At 38.6% G+C, this 14,589-nt stretch overlaps 1 protein-coding gene across 2 annotated transcripts in view; it reads left to right on the plus strand.

The window, feature by feature from the left end:
• Window positions 1-14,589, plus strand: part of CTNNA2 (catenin alpha 2) — a 474,927-nt gene that overhangs the window by 93,221 nt on the left and 367,117 nt on the right. For both annotated transcript variants that reach the window (XM_071447298.1, XM_071447300.1), the window contains one exon: window positions 5,789-5,984. In XM_071447298.1, the coding sequence (XP_071303399.1) occupies window positions 5,789-5,984 (196 nt within the window). The remainder of the gene's footprint in view (window positions 1-5,788; window positions 5,985-14,589) is intronic.

Consider the following 14,589-nt stretch of genomic DNA (forward strand, 5'->3'; position numbering starts at 1 on the left):
TTATGGGAGACATTTTATTAGCTTAATTTAAATTGATTCTTGTTTCAGTTATGGGAGAGTCAGTGAAAACATGCTGCAGGTTTTGGTGCCTTCATTTTTCATGAAGATTTGTAGGAGGAACATAACCATGATTCTTCATTTAATTGTGTTTTTGTAGTCTTCTTTTTCTTAACAATATGTTTTGTGAAAACATATTTCAGGCTTGTATGTCTGTTGTAGACATTTTTGATAGGTTTTTGTGAAGATTTGTAGGAGGAAAGTAAGTGTGGGGTGGTTTATTTATTTTTTATTCATTTTGATAGCATAACAAGGAGTCAGAAATTCCACTGAGAATTAATACTTGCTGAAGAACTTTAAAAGTGCCTTATATAATATTCAATCACACTGGCCAGGATGTAAACCTCTTCCTGTGGTGGGAGCACTGATAAGAAAACTAAAAATTAGCAGCAGTGGTGTTGCTATCTCCAAATTGCATCCTAAAGGTGTGTCATGTGGGCAGAATATAAATATGCAGATTTGTTCAGGAGTCAGTGTTTGGCAGCAGAAATGTGAATCAGGGCTGCTTGCTGTCCTCAAGCTACACTGAGGATTAAAATATAAAATATCCTGGCTCTAATCAGTGTTGCCTCAGTTATCTGGGTGCTTCCCAGCCAAAAGGGAGGTGGGGCACTGGCATTTTGTAGCACCCCAGCCAATAATTTCTGCATTAGGGAGAGGAGCCTGCTCATTTCTGAATGCCTCTCACCCCCAGGTGTTTGCAAACACTGAGGGGAGCTGGAAGGAGTACAAAAAGCTGGGTTAAACCACTGGAATTCAACGTGGATGGGCAAAGTTCTGTTCATCAATGAGAATCCAAATACCACATAGAATAGAAAGAGAATTTCAGTTCTATGAATTAGGTAGACAGCTGGTGCTAATCGTGCGGGGATAATTACAAGAGTTAATTATGTAAGCTGTTATGATTTATGGGGTAAGGACAGTGGCAAATTACTCAAGTTGATAGGGAAAATTGAAGAACAGTTATTATCAAAAAATGGAGCTTTGTTACAGACTGAATCGTGCTCAGCAGAACATCTGTGTTCACACATATTGGTGTAATAGGGGAAAAATACTCTTCTTTTTGTGTGGCACTAGAAAATAAGCACAAATATGGGAAAAAAACCCAGCAAGTTATCTTCTTCTCTGCAGAAATGTGGAAAAAATCCAATGTAGTTGCTTTTCTGTTTTGTATGTGAATGAGAAGTAGTTGTTGAAAGCATTTTCTCCTGTGCTTTGCTCAATAACACCTTGCAGTTGGAGTGGGATCAGCTAATGAGCTGCTGCTGAGAGCCACAGCATAACTTGAGTCTTTGGTGTGCAGAGCCAGGAATTTGTATGGCAAAATCCCCTCCCTGTGTTTGCTGTGCTGCTGGATGGTCCAAGGGAAGGTCACAAACACAGTGCTCAGGTCTGTTCTCCACCTCATTTGGAGCAGGGAATCAAATTAGATCTTCCCCAACACAATCTGCTTCTCTCTCCAGGTGTTTTGAAAGGTCTCTTCTGCCAAAGGAAACCAAACAAAAAAACCAACAAACCCAGCCATGAGACAGTTCAAAAAAAGATGTTTTGTGTTTCCAGACAGTTGTATTGGTTTATTTTTTTTTTTTTTCCTTTGATGCAACAAACTTTTTTTGGAAGCAGCAGGATTTGGAGTGCTCAGGGGGTGACTGTTGTACAGCCAGTGAGGCAATGAGAGGGTGCAGTGGAGTGGAAGGGCAGCTGATACCCAGAAGAAAAAAGGCCCTTCCACTGAAATGTCAGGGCTGTCTTTGCTCAGGACATTGAGTGTTTCCAGCACCTTGGTGACCTATGAGTGCATGAGAAGAGAGGAGTAACTTGTAGCTGTTCACATCCAAAAAATGCCGCTAGGAAGAACAAATAATACTTACTTGAAAATACAAGGAGCATACGGGAGAATAGTGAATTTATTTTTTTTTTTGCAAATAATTAGTCATCCTTCAGAGAAGCTCTTTTACATTGATTGCAACTGTCACAACCAGAGCCAAGTATTTGAATTGTTTTCAAGTTTTCAGAGCTGTATTTGATTTGCCTGCTTTGCTCTGTTAAAAACAAGGAGACATATAAATGCTGTCCACTCTCAGAAAAACTCCCAACAACCTCTGTCATTGATATTTAAATGTGTAGAATCACAGAATCATGAAATTATTTGTGCTGAAAGAGGCCTTTAAAGTTCCCCTGGTCCAGTCCCTGTGCCATATGCCACCAGTGTCCTCAAGCCTTTCTCCAAAGGGCTGCTCTCAATCCTTTCATCACCCAATCTGTGCTGAAACCACAATACCAAGGATTCTGTCTTGTGTGAGGGACTAGAGAGAAAACATAAGGATTAGCAAGATAATTAAAAAATAAAAAAAAGAAAAAAAGTGTCTATAATATTTGCCTCAAGAGTTGTCAATATGTGCTTGTCTTTAATGTGGTTATGGAAAGTCTTGGGTCACTCGTGCAATTTGAGCAGATACTGAGCAAAGGGAAGGCAGAGGGGGAGAATTACAACTCTGAAACTTGTGGCCCACCCCTTTCAGAAATCTGTAGGGAAGACAGGTGAGTTCAGAGAGCCAGGAGTGTCCTTGTGTGAGCTGGAGCTGCTGGCAGGGCATTGAATTGATGAGTGTGTGATCCAGCTCTGTCCCCTTTCACTTCTGCCATTCCCTGCCCGCACCTGACCTCTGCCACAGGGAAATCCATGCTAATAGAATATTCTGCTTTTAGCAAAGACATCCTCACCTTTCTTTTGTGCTGCTGGAGCTGGGTAAGGAGGCCTTAATGCAGGATGGGGCTGAACTATTAATTAGTGAAGTTCTGTTATTCCAGCAGAGATCTGTGCTAGGACTGTGTGAAGCTTCTTTAATAAAATAAGAGAGCAAGGTTCCCTAGTGTGATCACAAAGCCAGGATCATTACAAGGCTGCCAAATGAGCTTATGGTAATTATCAAGTGATATATTTGATAATTGTACAGAATTTTGGGTGACTTCTGCATTAATTAGTAACAGAAGCTGATAGAGACATTCTTTCCTTTGTATCACTTTAGGTGGGGTAAGATATTTAAAATAAACCAGTTAGCTTGAAAGCCCTGCTGAAAAACTGAGCTATTTTATTAAGATAAAATGCTGTTATTATTTTTGCCTCATTTGTTATATGCAATTTATATAAATTCATAGGTTATTGGATTTTTAAAAATAGGATGCCATGGATTTTTCTGTCACTGGTATCAGAAGCCTTTCTTCCCCTTTGCCCTGATCCAGTACAGCTGACTTTGTGGAACAGGAATTCTAATTTTGGAAGAGACTGCTTTTTTAGCACCTTAACTCATAATTTAATGTAATTTAAAGAAGCTGACACAAGGTGGGTAAAATGGCAATATTCCAGTTTTTATGAGTGATTTTCTTCCTATGAGATCTCATTATTACCCAGAACCCAACCTGTTGGTGCAGAGACTGGAATCCAGAATTCTCTTTCCAAGGGAATGTCCTAGCCCCACATGGAAATTTCTCTCCTTGCTTCATCTGAATGCTGTTGATCAGAGGGCAGTGAGATGTTCCTTTTTTTTTTAGATTTCATGCCAGTAGATCTTGTTTAAAATTTTAAAGCCTTTTCTTCCAGTTTACAAATCATTGAGCCAAACAAAGCCTCTAGCACCATTTGTGATCTTGTGTTCTCTAGCTGGCACACTTCCATGATTATATTTGAGTCTCACCTTTTGACATGATGGAAACTTATTTTTTTTTAATGTTTGAAACAAAATAAGTAAGAAAAAATAGAGCAGCAAGACATTTATGAAGTGGGCTCAAACAGCATACACCAGTATTTCCTTTTGAAAAAGAGGATTGACTTTGGGAGTGCTGTTTTCTACGTGTGGGTTATGAGAAGTGCTGGAAGAAAACTCCATCTTCTGTGGTAATTTGGGTTTTCCTATGGACTGTGTTAGTTCTGGACTCAGCAGCTCAGAGCATTGGCAAAGGTTTTCTGCCAGTGCTGGATCCTCTTCCTCTCTAGGACTTGCACGTGTTCATCTGCTCTACACAGAAGTTCTTAACTGTGAGAAGATTTTGAGCACTTGTAGACAATTTGATTGTTATCTATTTCTGCATATTAAGCAGCATAACAAAAATCAGTTCTTTTATTTCAAAAAGGCCCTAAAGAAAATAGTACTAAATATTTTATTTCAATATATTTATAACTATTTCCGCATTGGGAAGTTCTGATAAACTTTTCTTATGGTTTAGTGGTGGGTTAGAATTATTTGCATTTCTGTAGGTGTCCATAGCTAGATGCCAATGACAATGATCAACTATGTAAGGATCTTCAGGAAATTTCATGAGGAATATTTGCAAGGGAAAGCTAATAAAGAAAATATTATTTCTAGATATAAATAGTGGGAAAAAAAAAACCCCATATGATGGATGAATATTACATTCCAGTGGCCAAGCAGACTCCTTCCTGAAAGGAGACCCTGGATTACTTCTTTTTCTCCCAATACATCCATGTATATGGTATTTTCAAGCCCTGATTATATATATAGATATAGGTACATATATTTATTCTTCCACAGTCTGTAGTTTTAGGATGTGATTTGGAAAAAAGAAACTGGCTGAAAGAAAATAAAGTAGCACAAAGTGCACGGTAAAAGGCTTTTTGGTCAAAACTGTACCACAGACTTTTTCACTCTTCTGCTAATAGGGATGAGAGGACAGTGAATTTTCATACTTGTTTTAGAATCTTTTGGTTTGTAGTGAAATGTCTTTATTACAAAGGCATTTATTTTCTTACAGCAAATTTGTGGCTTAGAACACTGATACAACGCTAAAGGTGCCCTGGTTTGTATCCTGGTTAGGGAGAATGCATCCCTGCTCATTTTTTGGTGCATTTAACACCTGATGGTGCCCAATTCAATATTCCAGTTTTACTGGAATAAATATTCCAGTTTTATTCCAGTTTTACCAGAGCAGCAGTTTTTTACAATATTCCAGTTTTATTCCAGTTTTACCAGAGCAGCATCCTGGTACTGCTGGAGTGATGCAGGATTCCCTCTTTGCCCAGCACTCAGCTGTGGGATGTACACACTGGCCTGTGATTTTAAGCTTTTTAATCAGTTTATTGACAGCTCAATAAAGAATTCCTTCAGGAGATTCTGCAAACATGGAAGCAGTTTCCTTCTGTTTAAATACTGGTAGGATCATTTTGCTGCCTGCTGTGGTTTTATTACAAAATATTCGGAATATAGTGAAGCAGCGCTAAGGCAAAGAGTTTTAACCTGTATAATCTTTGCAGGAGGAGCTCTTTGTACCTTTCATGTCTGCAAAATGGCCAGAATGTTTTTGTCACCACTTGCATGTCACGGCAAGTACATTATCTCAAGGGACAATTGCTTTTTGAGTGGTTTCTGACCCTTGTGTGTTCAGATTCCATTTTATCGGTGTCTTCATTTTTAAAAAATGAAAACAAGTAACAAAAACGAGGCTTTGGCACCACAGCCCTGCCATGCCTGGTTCTTATCTTTTTCTTTTTGCTGCTTGGCTTTGATTTGCTTAGCCCAGACTGAGGAGAGGTTAAAAGGAAAACCCTCTTTTGGGGGACGTGCCGCTGGATTTTATACTTACAATTCTATCTATTCAAAACATGTGGCCACTACGTCCCTTCCAGGGCACAGAAAATAGTGTGAGGATTGAATTAGGTGTTCCTATAAATAGAGAATTGTTCAAACTGACAAAAGCTTGTTTTTCCTGCCCAAAGGTAACGACGCTGGTGAACACGAGCAATAAAGGACCATCTGGCAAGAAGAAAGGGCGCTCGAAGAAGGCTCATGTTTTGGCTGCCTCAGTGGAGCAGGCCACTCAGAACTTCTTGGAAAAAGGAGACCAAATTGCTAAAGAGAGCCAGGATCTCAAGGAGGAGTTGGTTGCTGCTGTAGATGATGTTCGAAAACAAGGTATGTGGGAAAATGTCTTTTTTTTTTTTTTCTTCTTTTCTGCCAGGGTTGGGATTAAATGTGTGAGATGGTGTTTCTTGTTTGGACTCAAATCTTGATTAGTTCTTATCTATGTTACAGTCTCACAGAGTGTGAGTTATACAGCATTTCACTAACAAGGTAAAAATGGAGCCCCATCTCTCTCTCTACAAGGTCTTTTAAGGATAAACTGGCCAATTAAGAAATGACACCTGAATTATTTTTACTTTTAACCAATAACCAACCACCCATGGCCTGCAATGTGGACTTTTTATCCAATTACACAAAACCACCCAAACCCATGGAGAAGAAGGTGACGAAGAAGGTAAAGAGGAAGGACCAGCCTCTGCCCTACAACCTCCATCTTGCTTTATGTATATTACTATATTCTAAAAACTTAAACTCTTAAGTTTCTCACCATATGATATTACACACTTCTATTCAAACTCCACACCCACAATCCCAGTTCTCTCATTCCATTTTGGATGCCTTCTCCACAGCCTCAGGTTAAATGCAGTGTTCTCTTGGGGGTCAGTGTCTGTCAGCACAGAAAGTCTGAAATTCTCAGGGTTCTAACAGGAAAGAATGCTTGATGGGAGTAGAGCTTTGCCCAGTGCCAAAACCTACTGTTCCATTTTCAGCCTGGTTTTTATTCTGCTGTGTGACAAAATGATGTGATTTTTTTCACTTGGCTGAATCTGAGCAGTGGTTTAAAGCCTGTGGGTGCAAATGTAGCACTACGATTATGGTACATGTGTTTCTGAACAATCTAACAATTATCAACCAGATAAAAGAGCAATATAGAAATACTTGTGATTTCAAAAATGTAAAAAATTAGTTTCAAAGCCTAAAAATACAAATATAATAACAACATTAGACAATTATTTTCTGGGTGTTGATGATAAAATAAATGGATACTCACAAGGTCTGACAATTTTTTTTCAAAAGATCAAATGGGTATGAGGTGCTTCCAAATTTACCTGTGTGGTAGGAGAAAAGTATGTTTTCAATATATGCCTATGACAAACTGTTTCAGTTGTATTGACTTTGTAATTATTTTTATTGCAGCAGAATTAAGTACCTTTCAGGTTTATTCCATTGTAACTCCTACATCTAAAGATACCATCTGCCAGTATCATCAGCCCTGGGTTTTTAGAACAAGACCGAGAGATCTTCAACTGAGATTTTAAAGGGAGTCTAAAGGATTTGGGTGTAAAATACTGATATTCAGTGAGTTAGTCCCCCAGAACTCATACTATGTTTTTTTTTATCTTGTGACAATTGGACTGAAGTGATCATAAGAGAGGGCAGGGTTAAATTTTGTGTATATAAGCCCTGATTAGTGAATATTCCAGTCTGTTCTATCCTGAGGGTATTTTTTCCTCCTCTCCACTCTGTTTTCATGTTCCTGTGTGGTTTGGGTTTTCTCAAACATCCAATTGTCAGTACATCAGAATAAGTTAAGTATTTGCTGTATACTCTATGTACAATGATATTCCAGTATTCTAGTGGAGTTTTATGGGTTTTGTGGGTTATTTTTTCTGCTGGATGTTTGTTGTTGTGATGGTGGGGTTTTGGTTGGGTAGGTTTTTCAGATTTTTAATGCTTATGTCTGGCTGTTCTGGCATTAATTTTCATTTGTCAACTACGTCAGTTTCTGTTGCTTACATGACTTATTTTGTGTTGTGTCAAGTTGTAGCTCAGCATCTTCAGTGGTGACATGAGTGCCCATGTGCTCTCTGAATTTATTAACATTTTCCCTTTTGGGTTTGTGATGCTGACTCAGCTTCTCCTCAGGAGCCTTCTCCTGAGTTAGAGACATCAAGCTAAACTTAGACATTCTTTATCCAGACTGAATTTCTGTCTTTTTACATGACAAAAAGACTTTTACTTTTCTTAACCTATATTTAAAAAAAAAAAACCAACCAACCCAAACAACAATGAAGAAGCAGAGAGGAGGAAAAAGATCTCAAACAGAATGACACAGACATTCATCTCTTGTCAACACTCCAGGCTGGGGAAAAAAAGCCTGTCAGAAAAGTGGAGCAGCTTTTTTTGGGGCCTGTTCAACACGATCCCATAATGAGGAGAGCAGGAGACACCACACAGCATTATTAGCACCCACGAGCCGTGTAAATGAGAGCAGCCCTGGTGTGATGTGAAATGATATGTTTAGCTGGGTGGCATAAAGAGCTGGATTAATGAACTGAGGCTGTGTTTTCCTGGCTGATTTCCTGGCAGGGTTCCAGCTGGGATAATTACATCGTCAACCTAAAAATGTCTGCAGCACTTACAGCTGCCTCTTGGTGTGCTCCTCATTTCCTGCCCTGCCTTGCTGGGTAGTGGTGTGTCCTACTAAAGGCAGCAATTCACTCCAGGGACTCCTGCTTTCCATTGATAGGTGTGGAACAAATGCTCTGTATCAATGCAAAATGCTTTGCAATGAATGAGAATGTCCATGGTTGTTAGGATTCTTGTTCCTTCTGTAGTGTGGAAGGGTAATTTCTGTTGGCTGTAGAAAACTTTGGTGATAAACGGGTTTGATTTATGAAATGTGTTCTAAAAACACAAAGAGCAAAAACCAAAAGTGTAAGAGCCTAAATGAGAGATGTGGGACTCCAGGCAGGTCTCCAAAATGCAGTTTGTTCCATCCAAGATGTCACAGCAGTCCAGGGCTGTGGGTGACAGAGCTGTGCCTACAGCTGTCAGCTCCAGCTGCAGGCAGCCCTGGAGACCCTGAGTTTAGGTTACAATGCATTATAGACTTTGCTTTTGGTCACAATGCATTATAGACTTTTCTTTGCTGAGCATCTTCATCCAGTAGAACCAATCTAGACCTTAACTTTTATCTCTAGCCCATCATAACTACTGTCATTACCATATTCATGTCACTATTCTCCAATCACTATAAGTTAGTACATTACAGTTTAAGCCAGAAGTTGTTTTTCAGTTTTCTTGCAGTAGAGAATTCTGAGACCTTTTTTCTACTTGCAACATTTGCTGTCTTGTTTGCCTGTGCTCTCTTTCTGCTTGGTAAAAACATCTTCTTGTTTGGGGTGGGTTTATCCTTTGCTCTAAGCCATGCAAACCCCTTGTAACTCACACACCCTTTGCCTCCTTGGTTATCCAGTGAGACTGACTCAGCAATTCTTTTCTTCTCTATCAAAACTTGCTTCCATCTCTATTCCTTCATCAGACTCTACATTCAAAAATCTTTCTGCTACGCATACATATCTGTGAGACTTTCTTATCAAACTTTCATCTTTCCCAACACAAAAGATATGATGCCTAAAGCTCATCCCTGTGTATCTCTGTATCCCATAATGATTCCATGATAGGAACACTTACACTTCAGAACCACCTAAGTGAGGTTATCCAGTTGGTGGATATTGAATGCTTTGCCGTGTGGATGTTTATTCTGGTACTGTCAGAGTTGTGTAAAAGATCTCCCAGATGGGGGACAAAGATGACCTGGGAAATGTGGAAGTTTATCATTCATGCCTTTTTATATTAAGGAATATAAATTAAGGAAAAGCAGACAGGTGTTGGAACCAGATGATCTGTAAGGTCCCTTCCAACCCAAACCATTCCATGATTCCATGACCATAAAGAGTGAAGCTACAAACCCTTAGAAGAGCAGAGAAGTGAAGGTGAACCCACAGGAATTAAAATACAGCATATGCTTTACTCACAGCATAAGTGTCTAAATGCAAATGGTCTTTTATTGATCAGTTGAGAACAAGGAAATTCCCTGTGGAGGAGAAATTCAAGCCATGATTGACACAAAAATCTATCAAGAACTGCAGTTCCACTGGGCTCCAGTTTGATTTAATGTGTTAGGACACAGCCTGGGATGCTGCAGAAAGCAACAAAAGGAAATAGGCTATATTCATGTAAATTTATTCAATCTGGTAAATGGCTTTGGCAATGTCTGTCTGTAGGTATGTGCTGGTGACTGCCTGATTTTAATGTAATTTTCCTGGAAGTTTTTCTGGTATGTAGCTGAAACTTCCATTAGAAACATAATTCAGTCCAGCTGCTGGTTGTTGTGTTTTAAATTTTTTTTTGCTTTTCAAGCATGGTAGATAAAATTTCACGCCATAATATGAAATTCATCAAGGGAAACAAAATACATATTGATGTTTTTTGTGTTTGAATATAGGGTAAAATTGAGGTAGACTTAAATTTTGTTCATGCAGATTTATGGACATGGTGAAAAAGAATGCGATCTGTGTACTCTGTGACTATCTTGACATTGACTGAACATCTCTGAGACATGAAAGTGACTTTAACTTTCTTGGCATTTTTTTTCTGACAGAACACACTAAAAATAATATTTTTAGTGCTTTAATGCTTTTAACTATCTATTTTTGAATTTTTTTGTGTGAAATTTTAAAACTAGAAGTAATTCTATGAAAGATGGTTTCTAGAGAAATCTAGAGAATCTAGAATCTAGATAACCTGTTTTTTAGACAAAAAAAAAGCCCCTGATCTTTTCACTTAAACATATGCTCTCTCTATGCTTATTTATAACCTTTTCACTGAAGTATATGAGAACTTTTTTTTTTTTTGCTTACAAAAGTTAGCAGGTGCTAGTTCTTGATAGTGGAAAAAGTGTCTGTGGAAAGAAATTACTGAGAAACAGATTTTTTTAAGGCATACTAGAATTTATATTCATTCTGAAAGGTGAAGTGGGTCATGTGGGCACTCCTGCTTAGTGGGACAATGAATCTTGGTCTGCACTTTTGAAAGAACCTGTGTCTACAATAAACATATTCTCTTTTTTCCAATAGTATCTGTGATGAGCTGTCCTGCAACTTGCTTTTTGTCTGGCTGGTGGCTCATGCCTGGGCTGAAAGCTTTTAGCACAAAGATTTGAAGTCTTCTATTCAGCAAATCGCTGGAGCCATGGCCTGAAAACTCTTACCTTGTTAATAAAAGTTATTCCTTTTCTATTTTGAATTGCTTGTTATGTAGGGAAGTGACTTCAATTGTTATTCATGTTTGCAATGCTCCTCTTGAGAAATCTGGGCCCTCAAGTACCATTCCATGCTAATTCTGGCTCTTTCAGACTCTTTTCCATCCATTAATTATCTTTCAGCTCTCTGAGAATTGAGCTGCAGAAAGACATCAAAATTCCTACTCCGAAATTATTTAAAGCACTTATGAGGAGAAAGCAGATGTTGTAGAGCATCTCTCAGAGTTGCTGTAGAGAAAAGTAGGGTCAGGGCTTCCCAAAAGCAGGAGTGAGGCTGCTGCAGCTCCATGGCCCCAGTTTGAAGCAGGAACAAGACTGATGCTGTATTTCCAGTACTTGCACAAAAACAGGTCACCACCTTTCTCTTCACAGAGAAAAGCAAGGCACAATTCTTCCCAAGAATATTTCTGGGTTTCACATTCTCTGAACCTCAGAGAAAGAAAAAACAATTCTTATCTCATTTACTGCTCCTGTGTTGTTCACAAGTGGAATGCATCATGGAAGATTGTTTACCTGAAGGGAATTGGTAATTGGATTCTGGTGTGAGTGTTTTGATTCACTGAGCAGTTGAATTCAGGTGTGTGTGTCAGGACTGTCACTGACAGTCATGAGATTCTGGGCAGTGGAGTGCAGTGGAGTGCTTGGCAGATTCAGTTTAGTTGTAATGTAACATAGTGTAATATAGAATAATATAGTATAATAAAGTAATTAATTAGCCTTTTGATAAGATGGAGTCCTCCTCATCATTCCTTTCCTTTGTTGGGGGCAAAAATATCCACTATACAAGCACATATACACAGCTGATATATATGATAAATAATATACATGTATATCATTTCTATTTATGGCTGACCACACACATCAGCCTCTCAGCACTCACTGTTCTATGACTCTGAGACACTGGAACTGTCTGCCCAAAGAGGTCATGCTTTGTAGGGGGATAGAACATAAGTAAATAAAGGTAGTATAGAAAGTAATCTTACCCCCTAAAGAGTTGCAGCTGAGCCAATTATTAAGGATTAGGAGCAGGTGTGATGGTAACTGGCCACACCTGTAGCCAATCAGAAGAGTGTTATAAAAGAGTGGATGGGTTGGCTGAGAGGGAGCTGGAGTCAATTGGCTGCTGTGAGGACAAGGAAGAGTCAGTGCCTGGAGGAGCTGCCTACAAGAAACATCAAAGAGGTACAAAACTCTGGCAATATGGAACCCTCACAATGTACTGACAATAGAACTGTTGCATTATATATGACAACAGTGCTTGCTGCATCACTGGAAATATTCAAGGCCAGGTTGGATGGGGCTCTGAGCAACCTGGTCTAGTTAAGGTGTCCCTGCTCATTGCAAGGGATGGACTAGGTAACCTTCAAAATCCCTTTTAACCCAAACTAATTTATCTTTCTCTGAAACAAACCCAACAACACCAATGTCTTGTCCTGCTCCACTCTGTTCCTGATTAGGATTGAGCTTTAAGAAGAAAACTAAAAGTGGAGAAAAAATGAAATGCATACAGGGCATGGCAGGGGGGTTGGAACTAGATATTTTTTAAGGTCCCTTCCAACCCAAACCATTCCATGATTTTCTGTGCACATTAGATTTAGGCTTTTTGGGAGAACTGCTGGTGATATTGGTCCTTGGTAAAGCCAGCTGGCTGTCCAAGGATCTTTGCTTCTTCTCTATTCTCTGCACCATTTCCAAAAGGTTTCTTTCTGTTTAGTCTTGGCTGGAGTTCTTCTGATATTCATTTCACTTTTCAGTGTTTTGTTTAAGCTCATGTTAGTTTAAATATTTTAAAGTGACTTTCATCTCCCGGGTGTGTTTGTTATAAGGGGTAGTTGGTGTTTGATATATTGCCTGAACATGACAGTTTGAAACAGATTTTGCAAAAGCAGTGATATAAGTTTGAAAAGTAATATAAATTAATATATTTGGCAGTATTCTTATCCTATGTTTATTTATATTGTCTTTCTTGAAGATTTTATATTATTGTGGCTTTATATCAGGATGAAATCAGAATAAATTTTTTTTTAACCTGCCAACTTCTGACAGTTGTCAAAAATAAAATTATACTCAGAAACTGAAAGATAGGGAAGTAGTGTTTCCTCCAGAAATATTTCTTTTGAGTATTAAAATCAAATCCTAAAATTACTGCTTGTTCTTTTAGAAGAAATATTTCTGTTAGTAAAGGTTTTATTTGAGAAAGTATTACAGAAATTCAGCACAGTTAAAAAAAATCACTATCAAGGGACTGTAAATAGGCCATGTTTTGCAGTAAATATTTAACTCCACCACCCATTAGTATGCATGAAATTTCTGGATTCAGGTCAGATTTGGAGAATAGCTTCACTAGGATTTAAATTAAGAAAATTATTAAAAGAAAAAAAAAAATCTTACAAATTGGGATAGGTACCACAGGCAGTTATCTTGCCCTGTTCTGTCTTCCAGCAGTAATTCCCAAGCTGGATAGGCTTAATCCATAGTGAGTAATCCTCAGTAGCATTTAATGTACAGCCTTTTCAATTAAGTTTTGAACTAACCATGAGCAATGTTCTGCAAGGAGATTTCCTCCATGCATGAAATTTGTATTTGTGTCCCCTCTGTGCGTAATTCAATGTGGAGATGGGAGCTGAAGTCCCTGACCCCTCAGAATGGTTCTGTGAAGCTGCAAAGCACCACAGGGTGAGCATCTCGACCTCTCTTTTTGAAGCTGTTCTGATTTATGTGTTATTGAAACTTCCTCTGACTCCCAGCTGAGTGCTGGAAATGAAATCACTGTTGATTCATTAGGCAGAAATTCTGAACTGAAATTCTTTTTCTTCAACATTAAAAAAAAAAAGAGAAGAAGAAGGAAATAGAAAAGGAAAAGTTTGAGTCATCTTTGAACTGGAAAATCAGTTATTTTAGTCTGTCAGATCAAAAGTATTTGGAAGGAAATTCCTTTTAGCCTGGCACAGGAGTGACCTCAGATGACTCTGTAGGTCAGTGATGGAAGTTTTTAGCAGAGCAAAGGAACTGAGAGCTTCACCAGCTGTCTGATGAAGGATAGGAAAACTGGTGGGAGATCAGGAGTGGTGCAGAGACTTTGTCTGGGATATTTAAATTGGGAAGTAGCATACTGAAGGGAGAAAGAGTTAAGCTTAAGGTTTGGTCATCGCTTTTTGCTTCAGTCACTGAACAGTGAATTTTCAGTCTTTCAAAAGCTAGCTGGAAAATTGCAAGAATGACTTTGTGATGATTATATACACGCACACAAAATAAAGAATTGCGAACTTCAAAATTTCATTCTGTTGAGTAAATTGCACAACAGAATTTGGTTTTTAAAAGTGATAATTTCTGTGTTTAGACTGTAATTTCTAAATTAATTAATAAATGCTGCTGTAATTTATCTAACATGGGAAGATCTAAAGTTTGGATCCATGTTACCAGGATTATTTCTGCTTAGTTAAAAGGGGGAATGGCATTAAACTGTACAAAAATAGGTTTAGATTAGAATGGAGGTGAAAATCCTCCCCATGAGGGTGGTGAGGCTATGGCACAGGTTGCCCAGAGAAGCTGTGGGAGCAGAGGCTCTTCCTTTCATGGTGGCTTTTGTGTAGGTGGGAGCTTCTCTTC

Source organism: Agelaius tricolor, unplaced genomic scaffold (genome assembly GCF_023055355.1).
Source record: "Agelaius tricolor isolate 1412-34295 unplaced genomic scaffold, bAgeTri1.0.p SCAF_24, whole genome shotgun sequence".
Taxonomy (NCBI): Eukaryota; Metazoa; Chordata; class Aves; order Passeriformes; family Icteridae; genus Agelaius; species Agelaius tricolor.